Source organism: Poromitra crassiceps, assembly GCF_964638095.1.
Source record: "Poromitra crassiceps genome assembly, chromosome: 9".
Classification (NCBI taxonomy): domain Eukaryota; kingdom Metazoa; phylum Chordata; class Actinopteri; order Beryciformes; family Melamphaidae; genus Poromitra; species Poromitra crassiceps.
Genome location: NC_139630.1, coordinates 21348439 through 21370832, shown reverse-complemented (window position 1 = coordinate 21370832; position 22394 = coordinate 21348439). Strand labels below are relative to the sequence as shown.

The window sequence follows — 22394 nt, the reverse complement described above, 5'->3', positions numbered from 1 at the left end:
GACCTTAGGAAGGAATGCAGGGTTTGGTCGCAAGACTACCCCTGCCTCTTCAGGCAAAAATCTGCACAGGCCTTCATGCACTGAGAGAACATGGAGCTCCCCCACCCTCTTGGCCGTGGCCAGCGCCAACAGAAGGGCAGATTTGAAGGACAGCCACTTTAGGTACACTGACTCCAGGGGCTCAAATGGAGGTGCCTCCAGAGCTCCTAGAACCAGCTCCAAATCCCATGGTGGGAGAGACGGCCTACAGCGTAGGCCGACGCGTCTCCTAGCGCCCTTGAGGAACTGGGATATCAGCTTGTCTACCTCCTCAGACAACCGATACTTCCCAACCCGAGCTGCCTTAATTGCCACCACCATACCCCTGAGGGTGGACGGCGACTTCCCGGCCTCCAAAAGCCCTTGTAGGAACTGCAGAACGGCCGGGGCAGAGGATGTAAGCGGGTCAATCTGGTGCTCCCTGCACCAGGCCGCAAAGGCCCTCCATCTGAAAGCATAGAGTGCTCTCATCGATGGTGCCCGAGCCTCTTGCAGTGTTCCGACCACCGAAGGAGACAGCCCCATGGCTAATAGTTCAGTCCCCTCAGGGGCCACGCCCAGAGCTTGAGCCCCTGGGGAAAGGGATGAACCAGAGCACCTTGTGCCTGGGACAGCAAGTCCCGCCGCACTGGAAGCTCCCATGGGGTCCCGTCCAGCAGTGCAATGTCCGAGAACCAGGTCATGTGTGGCCAACACGGGGCCACCATGACCAGCCTCATCACCTCCAACCGTACCCTCTGTAGGAGGGCCGGGAGGAGAACAAATGGGGGGAAAGGGTACAGCAGGACGCGTGGCCAAGGGTGAGCCAAGGCGTCCACTCCGAGGGGAGGATTGTCCTTCCCTAGCGAGAAGAACAGGGGACAGTGGGTGGATTCCTGTGATGCAAACAAGCGATTCCAGGGTCTGATGGTCAGGGCTTCCCAAGCGTTGGGACTTGAGCCCGCCGCGGGCCAAGCCCCTCCTCCCTCGCGCTTCGATGATGAGGACGCGCCAGGTCCGGAGGTGCCATTTGAGGCGCCTCTGCTCCCGGAAGTGGATAACCTAATGCAGGCTGGGTTTGTAACACCCATGGCTGCACTCTCCTTTACCTCTACCAACAGACGGCTGTCTGCCATGCAGGATAGGGGTAAGGTGGGCTGTGGCCCATTGCCTCAGCTGGACCAAGCCATATCAGCTCTTTTGTTCCCGGCCAGCCCAGGGCTGGGGCCGGCTACTCCAACGGGGGACTGTAGAATGCTCGATGCCGCACTGGCTAAGGTGCATAGGCCGGTAGCAGTTCAGGCACGGTTGGCAAATACTGGGTCCATACTAGCATTGTATCAGAGGAAGCTGGTCCGCAAGCTGAGCACCGGGTTCGATGCTCATCTCATTGCTGAGATACAACTGGTTTCATCAGTCTTATCACAGCTGATGAAAGAGCAGGTGTCGACTGCCGGTAAGGGTGTGTCGGCACTCTGGGTTGCTAGGCGCCAACTGTGGCTGTCCCGGTCCAAGTTGCGATCAGAGGACCAGAGAGCCCTCTTGAGGCTGCCGGTTGCGCCATCAGCCATGTTTGGTCCTGGTGCCACTGCTTTGTTGCAGCAGGCCCGTCGTTGTGCTAAGGAGGTTTCCGATGCACTGACCCCCAGGTGGTCCAGACAGTGGGGGGGCAGGAGGAAGGAAGCCGCACAGACACAGAGGTCGGGCTGGGGCCCAAATGACCTGAGGGCCACTCTGGATGCGCGCCGTGGGCACGGCAACGCAGTCAGGAGGGCGGTCAGAGGCAAGCAAGGCAGAGGCGGCAGCAAGCCTAGTCCTCCGCCTTCTTCCTGACGCCAGTTTACGTCCAGCCTGCCTCCAGCAAGCCCGGGTGGGTCTTGTGGCTTGGAGGTCACTGCAGACGAGCCCCGGGGGGGTTTCGACCATGACCCAGGGGTATCGTATTCAGTTTGCTCGTCGTCTTCCGACCTCGAGGACCGCTACGGTTGTCACGGTGGTGGGCGCGGAGCACAAGGCAGTGCTCCAGGCCGAGGTTTCTACCCTGTTGGAGAAGGGAGCCATCAGGGAGGTGCCTCAGGGCAACAAACAGGCTGGATTTTACTCCCGGTATTTCCTCATCCCCAAGAAGGATGGGAGACTACGCCCCATTTTATATCTAAGGGGTCTCAACAGACATCTCAGGCGTCTGCCTTGCAAGATGCTGACAATCCCAAGGGTGCGACAGTCCATCGACAGAGGGGACTGGTTTGTCACCATAGATTTGAAGGATGCCTACTTCCAAGTTCTGATCTGGGAAGGGCATTGGCGGTTCCTCAGGTTCGTTTTCGACGGCAAGGAGTACGAGTTCCGGGTCCTGCCGTTTGGGATCTCCCTAGCTCCCCGCACCTTTACCAGGTGCATGGACACAGTTCTGTCGCCTCTGCGACGGAAGGGGATACGAATCCTGAACTATTTAGACGACTGGCTCCTGTGCGCACGCTCAGAAGTTCAGTGTCGGCTCATCTGTCCATCCTCTTGGAGCACGTGCAGCAGCTTGGCCTGCGGCTCAATCCGGGGAAGTGCAGGCTGGAGCCTTCACAGAAGACGCAGTTCCTGGGCCTAGTTATGGATTCCCAGGCTCCGCTGTTCTCACTGACGCAGGAGAAGCAGCTATCCCTAAGGGAGTGGACGCCTTGGCTCACCCTTGGCCATGAGTCCTGCTGTACGCTTTCCCCCCATTTGTTCTCCTCCCGGCCCTCCTACAGAGGGTACGGTTGGAGGTGATGAGGCTGGTCATGGTGGCCCCGTGTTGGCCACACATGACCTGGTTCTCGGACATCCCGCCACTGCTGGACGGGACCCCATGGGAGCTTCCAGTGCGGCGGGACTTGCTGTCCCAGGCACAAGGTGCTCTGGTTCATCCCTTTCCCCAGGGGCTCAAGCTCTGGGTGTGGCCCCTGAGGGGACCGAACTATTAGCCATGGGGCTGTCTCCTTCGGTGGTGGGTACACTGCAAGAGGCTCGGGCACCATCGACGTAAGCACTCTACACTTTCAGATGGAGGGCCTTTGCGGCCTGGTGCAGGGAGCACCAGATTGACCCGCTTACATCCTCTGCCCCGGCTGTTCTGCAGTCCTACAAAGGTTTTTGGATGCCGGGAAGTCGCCATCCACCCTCAGGGGTATGGTGGCGGCAATTAAGGCAGCTCGGGTTGGGAAGTATCGGTTGTCTGAGGAGGTAGACAAGCTGATATCCCAGTTCCTCAAGGGCGCTAGGAGACGCGTTGGCCTACGCAGTAGGCCGTCTCTCCCACCATGGGATTGGGAGCTGGTTCTAGGGGCTCTGGAGGCACCTCCAATTGAGCCCCTAGAGTCAGTGGACCTAAAGTGGCTGTCCTTCAAATCTGCCCTTCTGTTGGCGCTGGCCACGGCCAAGAGGGTGGGGGAGCTCCATGCTCTCTCAGTGCATGAAGGCCTGTGCAGATTTTTGCCTGAAGAGGCAGGGCTAGTCTTGCGACCAAACCCTGCATTCCTTCCTAAGGTCTTGTCCATCCCTCAGCCGAGCCAGGCCATAGAACTCCGGTCCCTCTACTCTGCTCCGACAGAGGAAGGGGAGCGCAGGCACTCGCTGGTTTGCCCGGTCAGGACACTGAGAGTGTATCTGGACCGGACACAGGGCCATAAGCAGACGGACCAGTTGTTTGTCTGTTTCAGGCCAGACCGCCTGGGGCAGCCGCTGTCTAAGGCCCGTCTTTCCCACTGGATTGTGGTAGCTATCCAGCAGGCATATGTGGTGGCTGGGGTGCCCTTCTCTTCGGGGGTGCGGGCACACTCGACCCGGGGCATGGCTACGTCCTGGGCGGCGTGGCGCGGTACATCTCTCGGTGAGATCTGCGAGGCGGCCACCTGGTCGGCCCCTTCCACATTTGCTCGATTCTACCAATTCAATGGGGCTGCAGGCACGTCGTTCAGTGAACGAGTGCTTGGCGGAGCCCGGCGGTAGTGACTTATGGTTTTGTTTCCCTGTCAGTCAGCCCAGTGTGGGCTGGTCTGAGTGGCCTCTTGACCCCTCTTGTTGAGCCTTCGCGACTTGCGGGGCCAACTCGCCCTCAGTAGCGTCTGGCGCCAGGGCTCGAGCCGGCAGCATCCTGCGTCTGGCGGAGCTGGCCGACTTTGGGGGGGGGTTTGTACATAGTGTACATTTGTATATACTGTAGTTGTTGATGCACTTGTTGATTTTGTAGAGCACTCTTGGTGGTGGTGACGTCTCATTCGAAGCTCCCACGATTCAGCCTCCTGGGGGAGCTGGTGCTGCTCTATTCCCTCACGGTGTCTTACAGCACTTCCCATACAAGATATATTCATATCTCTGTATTGGAGGGTAAACCCCGATAGTCGATAGAGAACGTAAGGTTACATGATGTAACCATGGTTCGCTGAGTAGAGGGGTTTACCCTCCAGCTCGAGGCCGCTCTGGGATTCGTTCAATCGAAACTTTAGTCGAGTTGGGCGTGGTTAACAGGTGGTTATATCAGCTCGGCTGGAACCACGTCCACAGGTGGATTGTCTTAAAGTAATTATTCACGTCACCTGATTCCAATAATCAGGTTTTCCCATACAAGATATATTCATATCTCTGTATTGGAGGGTAAACCCCTCTACTCAGAGAACCATGGTTACATCATGTAACCTTACGATATGAAATGTTATATCGATATACTGTTTAACTATTATAAATCAGATTTGGCGGTGACCAGAGTTGGGGGTAACGCGGTAACGAGTAGTGTAAGGCACTACTGTACCTAAACGCAGTAATCACATTACAGTTACTAATCAAACACTTACCTCGTTACATGCGTACTAGCAAGATAAGTATAGAGAGAAAAGATCTCCGTTTTAATAGCAGATCCTGTGTCCCATCAGACGGGTCATTTAACTGCACAGCAGAATCACTCATGGTGCCAACATTTCAACTTTGTATTAGCATGCAGAACAGCACTATTAGTCGACACATAGCTTATCAGATAACTAACATCATGCATATAGAACAATAAATCATCTTAACCTCCAAAACACATTGACAAACAAACAATTGACACAAAAACACAGTACCCCCAGGGCATGCTGGGAACTCCGCCCACTTTCCTCTTCCACGGGTTAAAATTTCCCAGAAGGCTTTGCATAACTTTTTACACTCTGTTTTACAATTAAATCAGGCTAAAGAGTGTTAGATATAAATAATATGTATTTTAACACAACATGCAATTCTGGAATATCTGAATATTGGACAAAATTAAATTAAATTAAATGTAAACGTAAACCATAAGAGAAACCGACATACAGCGATGGGGTCTGTAAATACCCCTTGTAAATACAACGTTTTCTAGGGAAGTGGGCGCAGTGCGTATGCTCCGTAATAGTCTGCCAGCAATCTGCCAAAAAGCGCCGTCTTCTACAACAAGTTTTTGTTGCGCGGAAGGACAAGAATGTGAAACTGCAAACCCTGGTTGCAGACCCAAGCTGAGTCGCCTGCCTCGACCCCAAGCAGCAAAAGCTTTCTTTTCACCAGGTAACATCAAAATCAGAGATGGACAGGCTTGTTGCCTCCATGGTAGAGGAAATGTTGCCAGTTTCAACAGTAGAATGAAATCGCCATTTTTCAGAAACATATTGAGCAAAATACAGATGGCAGGGAACGGACAGCCACCATCAGACAGGAAAAGTTTTGCAACCTACCTTATTACAATAGAGATTTGTGCTAATATATGGGCATATATGTAAGGATTAATGTTGTATTGTTAACTGGCAAATTACGTGACAATGCATCTCAGGCGATGTTACGGAGTAAACGCAAAAGTAATGTAACGAGTAGTGTAACGAATTACTTTCTCCAGGGAGTAATCAAGTAAAGTAAGGCATTACTTTTTTTGAAAGTAATGTGTAATGTGTAATATATTACTTTTTTGAGTAACGGACCCCAACTCTGGCGGCGACCCTCAAATCTTTCAGAGCTGATTCTAGAAAATGAGGCTCTGTGGTGATAATGTCATGCACCATACAATAGTGTTTATATAGCTGTTTTAGACATATTTTAACACAAAAACATCACTGAATGTACCTTTAAAGCAGTTTCTGAAAAGTAAACCAATGTTCCCAATGTTACTGTGTTCGTGGGTGTGTGGGTGTTGATGACCTATGCTGTCTATCCTTTGTGTATGATTGTTTATGTTGTTTTATGATTGCATGATTGATTTGACTGATTTTATGATATCATTGTTTATGTTTATTGTATAACTGTATTTTACTGTACTGTGCTTTTAATATGTGCTTCAAATAAGGTATAGGGACAGGCATTGTAAATTAGCTCATAGGCTACAAATGTTGTGATACATGACATCAGATGTTTCTTGCTAAATATTATGTGTATGTCTCTATGCAAATAAATGAAAAATGAAATCTAAAGAGTGCAGCATGGAGACTGTTTTGCATTTGACTTGTTGGTGAAGTTAAAGGTGTTGGTCATTTATTTACACACCATAAATATGGAGTCCAGGTCTGTTTGATGCTCCTGGACAGACTGACCACTGGTATCCTCTGACCTCTCCTGGTGAGCTCTGGGGAGAGAAAAAAGGAAAAATTCATAGGTCTGAGATCATATTGTGACTAGGGATGTGTGCGACTATAGTTAGTTAAATGTTTAAACGTCCGCTACCCTCGCTAGTCAGCACCAAAATACTAGTCGGTTAAACTAATTCAATTTATAACGTACAATATCTTTACACAGCCACCAGCCACTATACGGTAGCCCCCCTCCTCTAATGCCCGGATGTAAACAAACCAGCATGTGTTAGTGGGAGTGGAGCATCATTGGCTGTAACATATGGCTCAATTCCACCACATTTTACAGCCCTGCACAGCCCGTCACCACTCGGCTCTACTTGCTTCAACCCGATGGACGTTCTGCTTCGACTGCCCTTCATCTGCCCCCGCCCACACCTGGTCGTCACAGCGACCGCATATCTGCCCTCCACCCATGTTCTGAAATAGGCTATAACATAACGTTACAATTAAATCCATACACAGAACTTTTAAACTGTTTATGAAATACTGGTGCCTCTAAATTACCTACAGTGTGTGTGTGTGTGTGTGTGAGAGAGAGAGAGAGAGAGAGAGAGCAGTGCTGGCATGATCACAGTCCTTGATCCTGGCCTGAGCAGCCAGCTCATAGCATCACAGCATGTTGGGCGGGTGTTACAGTGTACATGGGCAAAAGTGACAATCGACCAGGAGAATGGATATCACTTTGTTGTTAGTCAAAACTCACAAGCGCTGCACGAGGGACGGGCGCGAGGGACGGGGGTTGCGCTAGAGTGAAGCCTCTACCCCCGCGGCCTCTCACCAGGCAAAACCGCGGCTTCACCAGGCGCCTGCGGCCTAGCGGAGCCGACGCAGCACTAACTACACAAGCGCTTCAGAGCAGCGGACTTTTGGACAATTGAAACCACCGCGCCGATTTTATTTCACCAGAGGCGAAGGCAGCAAAACAAAAGACTGATAGAAAAGCATAATAGAAGAGAAAAGAAGGTAAACTGGTATGCAGCGCTGCATTGACAGTCAGTAGGATATAGAGAGTAAACACGATTCTGCCTGACCAATCAGTCGCCTACAATGTTTTCACGTCACGGTATGGACCCGGGTTGGCAGAATAGAACCCCGACGAGGCAGGTACTAAAAGTAGCCCAGCTCAGCCCCAAATCTAACCGAGCTGGGCCGGTTTATACCGGTGGGATGAGACCAAAAGTCGAGTCGAGCGGAGCGGGACCGCGCTACTAGCTGCGGTGGGATTGGGCCAATAGAGGAAACGACTGGAAGGGAGATGACATCTCGTAAAACCAGCGCAGTTTAGCAGTATTTTGATCCAGTAAATGAAAATAAGCTTGTATGTAGGCTGTGTCAGATACATCTGGCATGTAATCACTCCACCAGAGCAATAGCAATGTGTAACTACATTCAGCACAGGCATGTGGACCACGTTACGCTGCAAGAACAGCAGGTCCTCCTGATGCTAGCTAGTAGCTAGCACTGCTAATGCATTAACCACACAAAGTTACGCAGCTCATATGGCAAATAATGAGTGCGCAAGATGCTTCAACTCAAATTTGTTGAAGAGCTAAAGGCTTCAGAAAGTTATTGCTTGGACTATATTGTGCCTGAATACACAGTGCTGGGGTGAGTTGTCATGTTTTCTGATGTGCAATGTTCACAATAAACGGTGCAAGTGCCACACATGATTTGTTATTGACTAATGTAATTAAGAGTTTAAAATGGCTCTTAAGTACACAATATATTTTCGGACAACGTTCTAACTTTGTAGATTAGATTATAGACTAATCAACTAGCGAGCGGGGATGGAAAAATGAACGATTTTCTTTTTTTATAAATGAAACATTACTCTTTCACTCCATTTCTTATTTTGTAATGTTGTATTCTTCAAAAGGTGGGTTATCATTGCATCATATGCTATAGTTTTCTCTTACAGTTTTCTAAGCAAAATGTTTAAAGTTGGGTAAAGGGGGTACTTGGATTCAGAAATCAGGGAAAGGGGGTACCAAAGCCAAAAACGTTTGAGAACCACTGCCTTAGATCTTCTAGTTTAATATGATACAGTAGCAGTATCTTCACTGCAGCTTTTAAAATAAGCCCGCTGCAGACTATGAAAACAGCAATGTCGGCCAAAGGTGCCAGGACCCTCAGGATTTTTGGGGTGGCACCTGGGGTGGCCAATCAGATTCCAGGGGAGGCCAGTGCCACCCCTGGCCACTCCCAAGAAACAACTCAACATGAACAAACTGAAAATGTCAGAATATCAGCAAAAAGTTTGTGTTGGAGCTGAGAAATGGCTTTGGTGCTCTTGGCTGACTCAACTGTTGAGGAAGCATTTTCACTTTTTCATCAGCGCCTTGCTCGGCGTGCCTTGAATCCGCCCACAACTCCCATTGACTTCATGCCTGGCAGCTTCATGCTTCACGCATCACGCTTGGAAAATAGGACTGAATCCTGAACGATTGCTTGAGTGTGCCTTGAGCATGCCTTGAGCAAGGCATGCGCGGCTGGTGTGAACAGCTTTGCCTGTTAACAAGGACGCCGGAAAAAAAAAGAAAAAGAAAAAAAGAAAAACCTCAGCGTAGGTTGAGCTTAGGTTGCTTCGGCGTATGGTGTGAACGGGCTGTAAGACCAAGGATAAGCAGGTCAAAAAGAGTGCAAAAGGAATAACAGAAAGGCCTTTGTTGAGATGCTAGCCTGCACAGCAGAATGGGCAGCTTGAAGAGGAGAAATAAGTGCTACAAAATCAGCAAACAACTATGTGGCAAAAACATCATCCAATCCAGTGTTTCCCCTAGTAATATTTTCAGGCCTGGAGGTATTTCGAAATGTAACCTGACCGCAATGGTGGGGGCCCTCACTGGCGACGCTAAACTTTTAGCTAACCTGTTCGCATCCCAAGTATCATCATAGTATTATGGGATGCGATGCGAACAGTTGTATTATGGGATGTGCGTTTCCCAGGCAACGACACACATTTGGCATCTTCTATTACTGTCAACACTGTCAACAACAGTATTGTTGTATTGTAATAATATGCCATAAAGGTATATTGAAATTTTGGGGGAAGTAGGAAAAAAAAAAAAAAAAAAAAAAATCTGGCCTGAAGAAGGCAGAAACAAACTCTTCCCCCCCATGAAAGTAGACGCTTTGTTCTGTCTTTTGGGATATTCGGTCTTTACATAGTCATAGAAGAACAAGCTCATCTGTTTTACCTTTGCTCAGTAGAGTGCTGTCCATCTTTGGAGGTATGAGGTGGCTCCATAGACCAGTCACTCTCCATGGACACACAGCTGGCCTCAGGGGAGTCTGCTCTCTCCTGCTGGGTCCTGTTAAGAAGAACAAGAAGGAAAAAATGCAGATTATTGTTAGGCATGTATCTCGGCTTCCTGGTCAGAGAGGGACGTTTTTGGTGAAAAAACGCTTTGTTCTGTCTTTTGGGATATTCAGTCTTTACATAGTCATAGAAGAAAATATTCTGTGGGTCTTGGGAGATTAGTCAAAATGATCAAAAACCCTGCTGGTGAGTTTTCCTTTGAAACTCTGGTGGGTGAGTTAACTGCCCTGAATCAGAACATCCTGCTAGTGTGCAGATAACACACTCAACATCAACATGTTTTCCCTTTTCTTTGTTCTTTTCTCTTTTTTGCTGTTGCTTTTGCTTTTCTTATTTATTGTTTGCTTAATTGTTTCTTTTCTCTTGCGTTTGTTTAATATTGTATGCTTTATAAGGATTATTTTGAATATTGGTTATAATTTCTAAGGTAGAGACCCAGAATACGTCCCTAGGGTTCACATGCTTTTTGTTGTTTTCCTTTCTTTGTTTCTGTCTTTTTAGAATGTGCAAATAAATAAATAAATGAATGAATAAAAAACCAGGCACCCAACTGAAACAGAAGTCAAGAGTGCTATTAAAGCAAGAAAGAGTGGGAAAGCTGCAGTCATTGATGCTGAAAGTTGACCTCAATACCTCAGTGAAGGTCCTCACAGACCTGTTCAGAAACATCTGAAGGTCCTCACAGACCGGTTAAGAAACATCTGAAGATCATCACAGACCTGTTCAGAAAGATCTGAAGGTCCTCACAGACCTGTTCAGAAACACCTGAAGGTCATCACAGACCTGTTCAGAAACATCTGAAGGTCCTCACAGACCTGTTCAGGAACATCTGAAGGTCCTCACAGACCTGTTCAGAAACATCTGAAGGTCCTCACAGATCTGTTCAGAAACATCTGAAGGTCCTCACAGACCGGTTAAGAAACATGTGAAGGTCATCACAGACCTGTTCAGAAACATCTGAAGGTCCTCACAGACCTGTTCAGGAACATCTGAAGGTCCTCACAGACCTGTTCAGAAACACCTGAAGGTCCTCACAGACCTGTTCAGAAACATCTGAAGGTCCTCACAGACCTGTTCAGGAACATCTGAAGGTCCTCACAGACCTGTTCAGAAACACCTGAAGGTCATCACAGACCTGTTCAGAAACATCTGAAGGTCCTCACAGACTGGTTAAGAAACATCTGAAGGTCATCACAGACCTGTTCAGAAACATCTGAAGGTCCTCACAGACCTGTTCAGAAACATCTGAAGGTCCTCACAGACCTGTTCAGAAACACCTGAAGGTCCTCACGGATCTGTTAAGAAACATCTGAATGTCCTCACAGACCTGTTCAGAAACATCTGAAGGTCCTCACAGACCTGTTCAGAAACATCTGGGACAGAAATGTCATTCCTGGGGACTGGGCCAAAGGTCTGATTGCCAAAATTCAAAACAAACCTGCAACGACTGGTGAGGCATCACATTGTCATACACATTCCATCCAAGGTCCTCTGTCTTTTAAAGATGTCTTTAAAAAAAGTGGATTCATAGACTTATTTTCAGAACAGCTGGATGACAAAAAGCTCATCTGTTTTACCTTTGCTCAGTAGAGTGCTGTCCATCTTTGGCGGTATGAGGTGGCTCCATAGACCAATCACTCTCCATGGACACACAGCTGGCCTCAGGGGAGTCTGCTCTCTCCTGCTTGGTCCTGTTAAGAAAAACAAGAAGAAAAAATTGCATACTATTGTTAACATCCAACTCCTCTTCAGAGGGAATTTGTTCTTTAAAATGCTTGGTTAGTGGCGACATTAGTAACATTATGTTGACTTACTGTGTTTCCGAAGGACGTTTTCTTTTAGTAGGTGGCTCCATAGACTGGTCACTCTTGGACACATAGCTGGTGTCAGGGGAGTCTGCTTTCTCCTGCTGGATCCTGATAGAAACAGGAGAGACAGAAGAAGAGCAGTTTGAACCTGAAGAGAAGCAGTATTTTGACCAGAAGGTCAGCAGTTCAAATTCCTACATAAAAAGGTTAAAAAACAATAGTAATCAACATCAACTATAATCCCCCTCCCAAAAAAGACAAGGCTCGGCACTTAAAGACTACATGACATGGGGCACAGTAGAGCTGTCACCTCACAGCAAGACGGCCCTGGGTTCGATTCCCGCCTGGGACGCTGTGGGTGCTGAGGGTTTGTCCCCATTCCCATTTCCTCACAGTGCCTACTGCGCAGGTGGCTAGCTCGTCAAAAGGGCCTTTCTGGGTAGAGTTTGCATGTTCTCCCCGTGCTCCCCTGGGGTTTCCTCCAGATTGAAACTCCCGCAAAAAAATACAGACTACATATAGACTACATGCCCTGTAGTTGAAAGTAAATGCATAGCCGGAACTTCTTTCTGGCTACCTGGCTGCTGCATTACATAAAATTAAAATAAATAAAAAATAAATAAATAAAAAATAAATAAATAAATAAATATATATTAGGATATAGATATATATACATTACATAAATATATATATATATATATATATATATATATATATATATATATATATATATATATATATATATATATATATATATATATATATATATATATATATATATATATCCATCCGTGTCCCTTTTGTTTTGTTGATGGAAGTAATGTTAGTTGCCATTGTGCTTTTAATGCACTGTGTGCATATCACTGCACCAGGTGGCCATGTTTAGAAAAAAGTTCTGGCTATGTATTTACATCGAAAATGACCATTTCTCGTAATTTTGGATTGCTCATAGTGTGGTGAGTACACAACATGTATATGAGCATTTTGGTGCTGTTGGAATGTGTATTTCTGGTGACTGAACAGGGGTAGGCTGCTGTACCATTGACTACTGTACCATTGTAGTGCTAAGCTCACTAGCAGGAGAGGCGCAACGCACTTTATACTACACATACAGAGAAGAGAAAGGCATATTCTTGTTTTACTATCAGGAATATGGCAAATAGGTGAATCTCCAAAAATGTTGGAGATTCACCAACGGTCAGACGACGATCTTCTGCATGTTTTTAGTGGGGGGTTATATTTGGAGGAAACCCCAGGGGAGCATGGGGAGAACATGCAAACTCCACACAGAAAGGCCCTTATGACGAGATAGCCCAAATGGGCACCAGTCACCAAAGGCATGGGGGAGGCATCAGGAATCAGGAAAAACTTGAATGATCCACGAGGGGAAATTGGGACATGCTACAGTTGCTCGTACTCAGGCATGGTAAATATCAACATAAGCATCAAATATCTACATAATCATCAAACATCAAACATGTCTCTGAATGATAGGACTGTACCATACAATGAATAGAATCAAATAAGATAGCATACGATAGAAGTTACATAGTCTATGTACAGTACGTGTCAAATTGCAGTTATTGCACATTGAGTTTTATTGCACATCAGGTATACATTATCCAAGTAGGTTTGAGTTGTGGACGGGTGGAGTGAGTCCAAGGCTTCTAATTGACTGCCTCAGAGTGTCTGGTGCTCTGAGGGAGGAGTTGAAGAGTTTGATGACTTCCTGTGAGGCTCTGTGGTGCATCTGGGTGGGATCAGTCTTGCACTGAACGTGCTCCTGTGTTCGACCAGCACGTCATGGAGTGGGTGGGAGATGTCCATGATGAAATTATGAAATGCATTAATAATCATGTTTTAAAGGCCCATGAGACCTCAAAAACGGAGAAAAGTGCATTTTGTAAATGAAAAGTCATCTTCACGGGTCCTGAACCGAATCAAATGTCTCTGGTTGCGGATACTGGCTGGTGTTACACTGAACTATGCACCACTTGACGTACGTCATCATAACAACAACACATTGTTGTCTCTCATTAGGGCTCGCCTTCTCCTTCGGTACTCCCTCACTCGTCTCATCTGTAGAATGAAATGTTCAACAGCTCGCTGCCTCATCTGCTGCTCATATTGGGTGCATTCTTGTCAAATATTTATTTGATAGTAACACCAAAGTAAAACCAGAAATCCCAAGATCATATCGGTGGTGTTGTTCCATGGTGTGTTTCGCAGATTCACTTGTGTTGTTCAGTCAGCCCCCAAGCCAGGCAAGAAGGTGGCGGAAGAGATATTCCCCCTCTCTATTCTGTCTGTGAGTGACTGTTTCGACCACATGATATTGTTCAGAAAGTTTGGTGCGCTTGACAAATTGCTGTGTGAAAGCAAACTGGACCAAATGAAAAACGCAACAATGGTGAAACTTCACCCCCCTAATCGCACCGAGTCCACCAGCTTATATGTGAAAGCGACCTTACAGCATATGTACAAAGGCAACCAACCAAAATGGCCTCATACATTAAAATATACCAATGTTGCATCTTGCGCATAGCAAGGGAGGACCATCCGACCAGATTCTACAGTGTGCAGTGATGAGTCCTGAAGCCTGAGTTAGAGATCTATCTCAAAGGAGCATGATAGAGTGGGTCAAGCTTGGCCAGGGAGGAGGAACATGCAAATCTGTAAATAGTATTGCCATAGTCTAGCTGAGACATGAAAAGCTTGCTACCAGACGTAGGGAGTAAACTTGAGCTTCCTAGACAGAGTTGAAATATGATGTTTAAAATAAAGATTTATATCCAGCCAGAAGCCTAGGTATTTATATGTATTGACAAACTCAATGGAAACACCTTCAAGTCTGTTAATAAACAGCGAGGGGGGCCTCAATGTTGCTATGTGCAAACAACATTGCCTTCGTTTGGCTTGCATTTAAAAGCAGCTTAGAGTCAATGACAGCATGCTGCAGAGAAGTAAAATCAGAATGAAGGTTGGTAATCGCAGCCTCAAAGGAAGGAGCAGAAGAATACTGGACCGTGTCATCCGCATACATATGATACATGGAATATTTCATATGATCACAGATTCCATTGACATAACGAAAAGAGTAGAGACCCCAAGACAGAACCTTGTGGGACCCCTTTATCCAAGACAACAGGATCAGAAACCACACTAACTGTTAGGAATGTCTCCTTTCTTCCTTGTGTCCTTTCCTAACTCTCTGGACTGATTTTCATTGAGAAGCGAGGTGTTTATATTTTGGATGTAGGCCTACAGGGCTGTTTTGGACAGGTGACGTCACTGAGGTGCGCGCGCAGCCACTGGAGGCAATATGTTTTTTCCCATGATGGCGAAGGCTAGGCGAAGGCATGACCCGCCCCTCTCTGCCTCTTATAGAGGGTATGCACCGACACCACGCCCCCTTCCGAACACGCCCCCTCAGCCGGACTGAGCATCACTGAGTATCAAAACAAACATGGCTGCCGCCAGGGGTAGCGAAGCCACCGCTAATACACACAATTATCTACTTAAATTAAAGGCAGTTGGACTCGAATGTGACCCTTACAGCTTGCCAAAGAACCAGTGGTCCATGGACGTAGACATGTGGCCAATAATCGGGTTTCCTGACATTTATATGTACTTAATATCGACGCCGGGGAAATACACAAACCAAAGCATGAAGGCATACAAGAGCCTGGACGCTTGGTCGTACTTCAAGGCTGGATTTGTTGGCGAAATTAAAGTAACGAGGACAGCAATGGATAATTTCTGGTTGTATGTGGCGAGGTAAATATGTATTTTATTAAAAAAATATATTATAATATAATATATAAAATTATAGCATACACTAACGCTAGGTTTGTTCGTAGCTAACACTGCCACTCAGTAATGTAACGTTATATCTGTGCAGGTAAAACACAGCCAGAGAATGAATGAGCCCTCATTGAAACCTTTGATAGCTGCAGAGAAGACCAGGACAGTTTTGTACGTGTATGGCAGGACTTGGAGAGACATGTTCACATGCAGCAGCATTGATGTTTGCCGTTATGTCCGGAGCTATGGTTTTGGTTTTGACACTCACTGCGGCTGAGTGGGCGTACCCGCACTGACTGTCGCGTCCGTGACGTCACGTGCATTCCCTCTATAGAGGGTATGCAATGCACAGATGTCACTTACCCCTGAGCAGGTGTGTTATCTAGGCTGAATACTGCATTCAAGCCAGTCTTGCTGCCACTCAGTGGGCGTGACCCTGCAGTGACTTCTGCCTCTGTGACATCACGTGCATACCCTCTATTGGCTGACTGCACTCGACTGCTCTTCCCTGCTCCCCAGGCGAGTCAGAAATAATCTCAGCTGATGCATCGCGGGGGGGGTAGGGGGGGGGGGGTTGTGGGAGTAGGCTACTTCCAAGCATTATTCCTATAACTAGATAGGCTATTAGATAGGCAGAAGTGGAAGTCCCAGGCGGAAGATCCGCGCTGTACAGGAAGCCTGAAGTCTATTTAGGTGCGAAATAGACTCTGGGTTCCCAGATTGCCGCTACACCGATGGAACTCTGTCTGTAGCCAATCAGAGTGCGCAACCAAATATGATGGTGTCCGCGACATGACAACATTCTCCAGGCAGACGACACCAAAGAAAAGTGTGGAGACACTTTTTTCTGTCTCTTCTGACGTCATATCTGCCGAGAGACGGTTCCAAAAGTGTGGAGTGACGAGGCCTAGATTGAGTTTTAGGGTTAGGGTTAGGGTTAGCTTACCTCTTAGCTTTGGTCCGGCTGTCAGGTTCCCCAGACAGAGAGAGTCCCTCCTCTGTCTCCTCCTCACACCCACTCATAGTAGAGCCAACACCTTCACACAAACATACAACATGCTGTTAGCTGAGGCATATACCATGCAGCAAGATTTGTGCCTTAGCAAGGTAACTTCAGGTTTAACCCTGGGTTTGCCATGCTACGACGCTAGTTCACTTCTTAGTAAGATGGATTTCCATTGCAATTTATGCTTAACAGCTAACCTGGTCCGGAGCAGGTTAAAAGATGGCTTTGCCAGTAATCAACCCACTTTGCATCATATATAATCTCGGTAATATAAGCACATGGGCAGTGTTTTATCTTCTCTGTTTACCTCACAGAGAAAAATGCTCTTGTTGCTGCCTGCAGAAACTCCGCCCCCACCAAGTCATTAAGGCTTGTTAAGGCTCTCTGTGGATGTGCACATACTTAAAAAATAAAAAATAAAGAATAACAGCCGCCCTCTAGATTCTGCCTCTCCAGCAGAACTTCCGCAGCCCCGTTGTGACGTGTTGTGACATAAAACGTCACAATGCTTTGCCAGAGGAGGAAATGGGAGATCTCCGTGGGGAAAACAGAGAGAGAAGGTAAACACTGCCCATGTGCTTATATTACCAAGATTATTAATGATACAAAGTGGGTTGATTATGGGGAAAAAAGCCATCCTTTAAGTTGAGAGGATAAGATCAAATCCCATGAAAGACCCACTTTCTGACCAATCAGCTCTCTGGAAACCGAGTCACCATTCATATAGGATCCCCATATGAAAAATACATTGCATTCAAATGAAAATCACAAATTAAAAAAACATTAACAGCTTCTGTTGAATTAATCGAGGACTTAAGCCTTGCACTTGTACATAGGCTAATTAAATTAAGCCTATTTACCACTTTAAAATAAAAAAAATATATTTATTAATTTTTATTTGTTCCCAAGTTACGTTTGACCGTGCTGATTGCAGCTGAACAGTGCGTGGAGAAATATCACTAAATCACTAGCGTAAAAACGTTACATAAACGTCTCCAAAGCGCATCAAGGTGCCATGTCCGCAACTGAGCTGAGGCTGACGTTGGGTTGGACATTGTCATACTGTACATGCCAGAATAGCCTACTACATCTAAGCAATTTAATGGGATAGCCTACACACAGATGTAGGCTAATTCATATCTAGGCTACTCCTGCATTTTGCATCTGCAAAGTGCAACTGTGTTGCTTTTGGCCTGTATGAATTTAAATCTTCATATTTTTCCAGCATAGAAGGACTATGCTGGTAAAATATGTATGAAATGTGACCACAGAATAGGCTATTTTATCAATGCCGTGTCGATGCAGTTCAGCAGCTTTTTTAATCTATTATCATTATTTAGAGATTATTCATTGAGCCTACATTTCTAAATCTATGGTCTAAATAGGCCTACGGATGTTGGAAATTTAGACTGAGATTAGCCACATTACTTCCACTCGCAAAAAATACATGCAGGCTTTATTGAGTTTCTAAACTGCTGTAGGCTCGTGGAGGCTAAACCGCTGTTCAAAGAAATCAAATGACTGATGAGAATAAAAGCAGTAAGGTTAGACAGTCCTTCAGTAGCAGACTAATGATCAGACTAATAATCAACACAGATTTTGATTCTGACATACAGTCAAGCTCCGCTAATTAATACACTTTGATTTGTGCTTTGAATGAATGAAGGAAATTGCCGTGTCTGGCGTGTAAAAACTGGAACTGTCCATATTGCATTGTGATTGGTTAGTTGTTGCAAACACTGCCTCTTTCGTGGGCACGAGTTCCTGTGCACGAGCATTTTCATGTGCTGGATAGGGAAATCCTAAATTGACAGATCCCAGCCGCTGTAGCTCAGGAGGTAGAGCGGGTTGTCCACTAACCGCTTTGGATCAAAGAGGTCGGTGGTTCGATTCCCGCCTCCTCCAGTCTGCATGTCGAAGTGTCCTTGGGCAAGATACTGAACCCCAAATTGCTCCCGATGGTGTGTAGGCACCCTGCGTGGCAGCCTGCCGCCATCTGTATATGAATGGGTGAATGTAGACTACCTACTGATTGTAAAGCGCTTTGGATAAAAGCGCTATATAAATGCAGGCCATGATAACCACCTTCGTGGTATCGTTAAGCTCGATTGCGATTGTCTGGTTAAGTGGAACCAGATCAATGGACAGATCCTGGATCTGTTTATCCTCCATTCATGGTATGGGCCTCTGGACTCAGTCATTACAACAAGCTGTCATTACAGGATACATCACTTCTGCTCTGTGCTCAATCCTGACAGGAAAATGCCAAATATATTGTCAATGCACTGATCTTTCTTTCGTATGTCTTAAATGTTTAATTTTAAATTTTACTTTTGAAGTTACAGACACTTGTAGTCACCCTGTTTGCACTTTTGTTTTTCCTCTGAAATAAAAACGTGTTTACCTTGGAATATGTTTTCCTGGTGAAGTCACAGCATCCAGATCAAGTCACAGAGACATCCTGCCTTCACCTGAAGAAGAACCACGGACAGAGAAGACAGACGCTGCTTACTCTACTTCCTCAGCTCTGGATCTTTCTTCATTTGATCTGAGGGTAAGGTAATAATTTTAGGTCCCCCTCTAAAACGACTCAAAGGTCCCCTTGGGCTCGAGCATGAACTGATTAGATTTTGGCGGTCAAAGGTCAAGGTCACTGTGACCTCACGGATGCCATTTTCAAGCTCGTTAACGCGATACCTCAGTAACACCTTGACTGAATTTCATCACATTTGGCTCAAATGTCCACTTGGACTCAAGGATGAACTGATTAGATTTTGGTAGTCAAAGGTCAAAGTTCAAGGTCACTGACCGCACAAACGTCATTTTTCTAGGTCGTTAACGCGATATCTCAGGAACGCCTTGACACCTTCGTCACATTTGGCACAAGCATCCACTTGGACTCAAGGATGAAGTAATTACAGTTTGGTGGTCAAAGGTCAAGGTCACTGTGACCTAGGGTTGAGTACTGAACTCTGTACTTTTACAGGTACCGACCGAATGACGTCGGTACTACCGAGTACCAGTTCACATAAAATCAAACTGCGCCAAATTTTGGTACCTGAACGCATCTGAATGATAGAAAGAGAGCGAGTTATATAGAAATTCCGTCACCCTGCCTGAACAAACGTCAACAAACTGTGGCTACACTTTTCCAAGACAAGACAACACTTGCTGCAACATTTGCGATGCGACATGCAAAGCTGGCCAGGGAAACACCTCAAATGCTTTTAAATGCTGCAGACTGTACAGTTTTCAATATGTAGGGGGTGGGACTTAGGATTGGGTGCACTGGGAAGATAATGAGGAAGTAGGAACAGGTGTGTCAGTGGGAGGTGCTTAGAGTATAAAAGGCCAAGCTTGGCGTGTGTCTGGCCTTTGCCTTGCACCTCTTGTCAAAACACATGTGGAGAAACATCCTGAGACCTATAGGGTAAGCCATGCAGTTTGGTGAAGTTTCTCTCTCACACCAGACACGCACACACACATCATGTAGAAGCTGATTTATGTCTATGTCCTTCTTTTAGGACAGCTGCTTTAATACAGCCCTCCCCACTCAAATACAGTCGAGGTAATACCTTACTGTTAGTGGGTAAGTCATTGTTTTGTCTACTGAGCATCCAGGACTATGCATGTATTTTCCCCTATGCTGTGTTTGAATTGTTTGTTTGTTTGTTTGTAGAGTGACTGGTCATCTGGTGCTGTGCCTGGAGCCTGGAGAACACATCCCTATAGCTGCCTGGGTTGTGTCAACTTATACCTTTGGTAGTTATGGAAAATTATGAATGTCTACAAGGCAACAATTGTCAAATTGATTGTTGATTTGTTATATGAATGTGCTCCGGCTAACTTGTCTCTTTGTTCTTTTAATTCCAGTCAAGCGCCGATTATTATCCACTTGTTTTAATTGTTTGTTTATTGATGCTGCCCGATTTTAGTATTTTAAATAGACTTAACACTGGTCCTCTGTCCTTCTGTAGGGTTTCCTGGTGGCAGTCGGGGTGCACTGGGGGACGTGTGGTGTGGTACCCAATTGGAGTGGTGTGTTGATAGTTTGGGCGTGGTCACTCTTAAGTTGTGAGTGTACTGTTTGTAGTGATCTAATCTCTTCCTAATGGTTGTAGTGATTATTCTCTTCCTATTGGTTGTAGTGATCCATTCCCTTCTATTGTTTGTAGTGAGTTATTCTATTCTCCCTCATTGGTGTAACACTGTGCTGCTGCCTCCTCACCTATCTTCTATCTCTTCAGTCTTTCCCAGCAGGACCAGCAAATAGTCATTTTATTCCTTTAATAAAACGGCTTTGTAACAGCGCTTGAACTGGTGACTTTGACTGCTGTCTGTTTATTTAGAACTAGATGTAGCTGTATTCATTGTATTTTATATACAGGAGCCCCTGGCTACAAATAGATGAACGCAACAAGCGGAGTCACCACAGATATTGATAACATTAGCACCACCAGCAGTAAGAGCCAGCTAGCACCTCAGCTGCTTTAGCTACAGTCTTGGAGGATGATGATGACGAAACAAGTGACAACATAACGTTATTTAATTAGCTAACGTTAATTAGCTGCTGGGACCCCGACAGAGGGCAGCGAAGAAATCCACACAATTTAGACATGTGCATAGTCATAGCACCACCGTCATAGTGTTGACTTCGAACTTGGCGGGTGCGCTGCTCGAGACCAGAGAAATTGCAGCGTTGAATCTCACGCAATAACCATTTTCACAGAAGCCATCTTCCATTCCATTTAGGTGTTCCACTGCCGGGGCCCTCATTAATGTTTTGGTTGCACCTTCCTTTGAGACACAAATGGACGCTGTGAAAAGGGCACATTCCACCAATCAGAACACGGCTTTCACATATCTTGAGAACTTCAAACTTGGCGGGTGTGCTGGTGGGGACCTGACTGAATGCAGTGCTGCATTTTGTGCAATTCGACAAGGGGAGAGAGGTGAACGGGCACTGCACTATGATTTAATGCTGCTCTTGGTTGGGATGCAGTTTTTTCTCTCATTTTGGTGCCTGTATAGATTGTAATAAACTGGAGCCAATTTAGGCAAGTTGTACATTTTGTAGTTTTTTGGCTCATAACGTTATATATATATATACATATTTCACCAATGCAGTGAACTAAGAGTTAAACATATTAGTTTCTCAAGCTTCCACTAAAAGTCACAAATGTTTTTTATTTATTTATGGACACAAAGAGAACAAAGTTTGCATATTCTGGCATTAAGAAGGCCCTCTGCAAACAGCTGATATGAAAGATTTTAGCAGCTGGTCTTACAACCAGTGTTGTTAGTCAAGTCACTATACCTCGAGTCCAAGTCAAGTCCCCAGTGTTCGAGTCCAACTCCGAGTCACCAACGAAGAGTCTGAGTTGAGTCCCCATTACCTGATTCCGAGTCCAGAGTTACTGAACTTGAGTGTGAATCTACATGTGGAACAGACATGCCTCTTGCACCAAATGGAATAATATAATGCTATCAATATCTTATGCCAAATGATTAGGATCCATTACAAAAAACTAACAGAAACATCTTTATCAGTTAACAAGTCTGAGTCCAACTTCCAATTCCGAATGCATGAATGCTCAAGTCCAAGTCGAGTCATGAGTCCTGAAAATGAGTCCAGACCTTGAGTCCGAGTCTTGGACTCAAGTACTACAACACTGCTTCCAACATTGGCCCATACAGTCACATCAAACAATGTCAGCTAGTGTCTCCATCAAACAGTCATGTTACCGTGGAAGATGTTTGCCTGATGAATTGACAGCATCCAGATCAAGTCCCAGAGAACGCCTTCATCTGGAGAGGAGACACAGACAGAGAAGATGCTG

General features: G+C 46.0%; 1 protein-coding gene across 1 annotated transcript in view; it reads right to left on the bottom strand.

The window, feature by feature from the left end:
- Positions 1–22394, bottom strand: part of LOC310782209 (uncharacterized protein) — a gene marked incomplete at both ends in the record, with an annotated part of 117053 nt that overhangs the window by 57402 nt on the left and 37257 nt on the right. The window contains 3 exons of the mRNA XM_083642891.1: positions 6532–6610; positions 11514–11627; positions 11751–11852. Coding sequence (XP_083499017.1) covers positions 6532–6610; positions 11514–11627; positions 11751–11852 — 295 coding nt within the window. The remainder of the gene's footprint in view (positions 1–6531; positions 6611–11513; positions 11628–11750; positions 11853–22394) is intronic.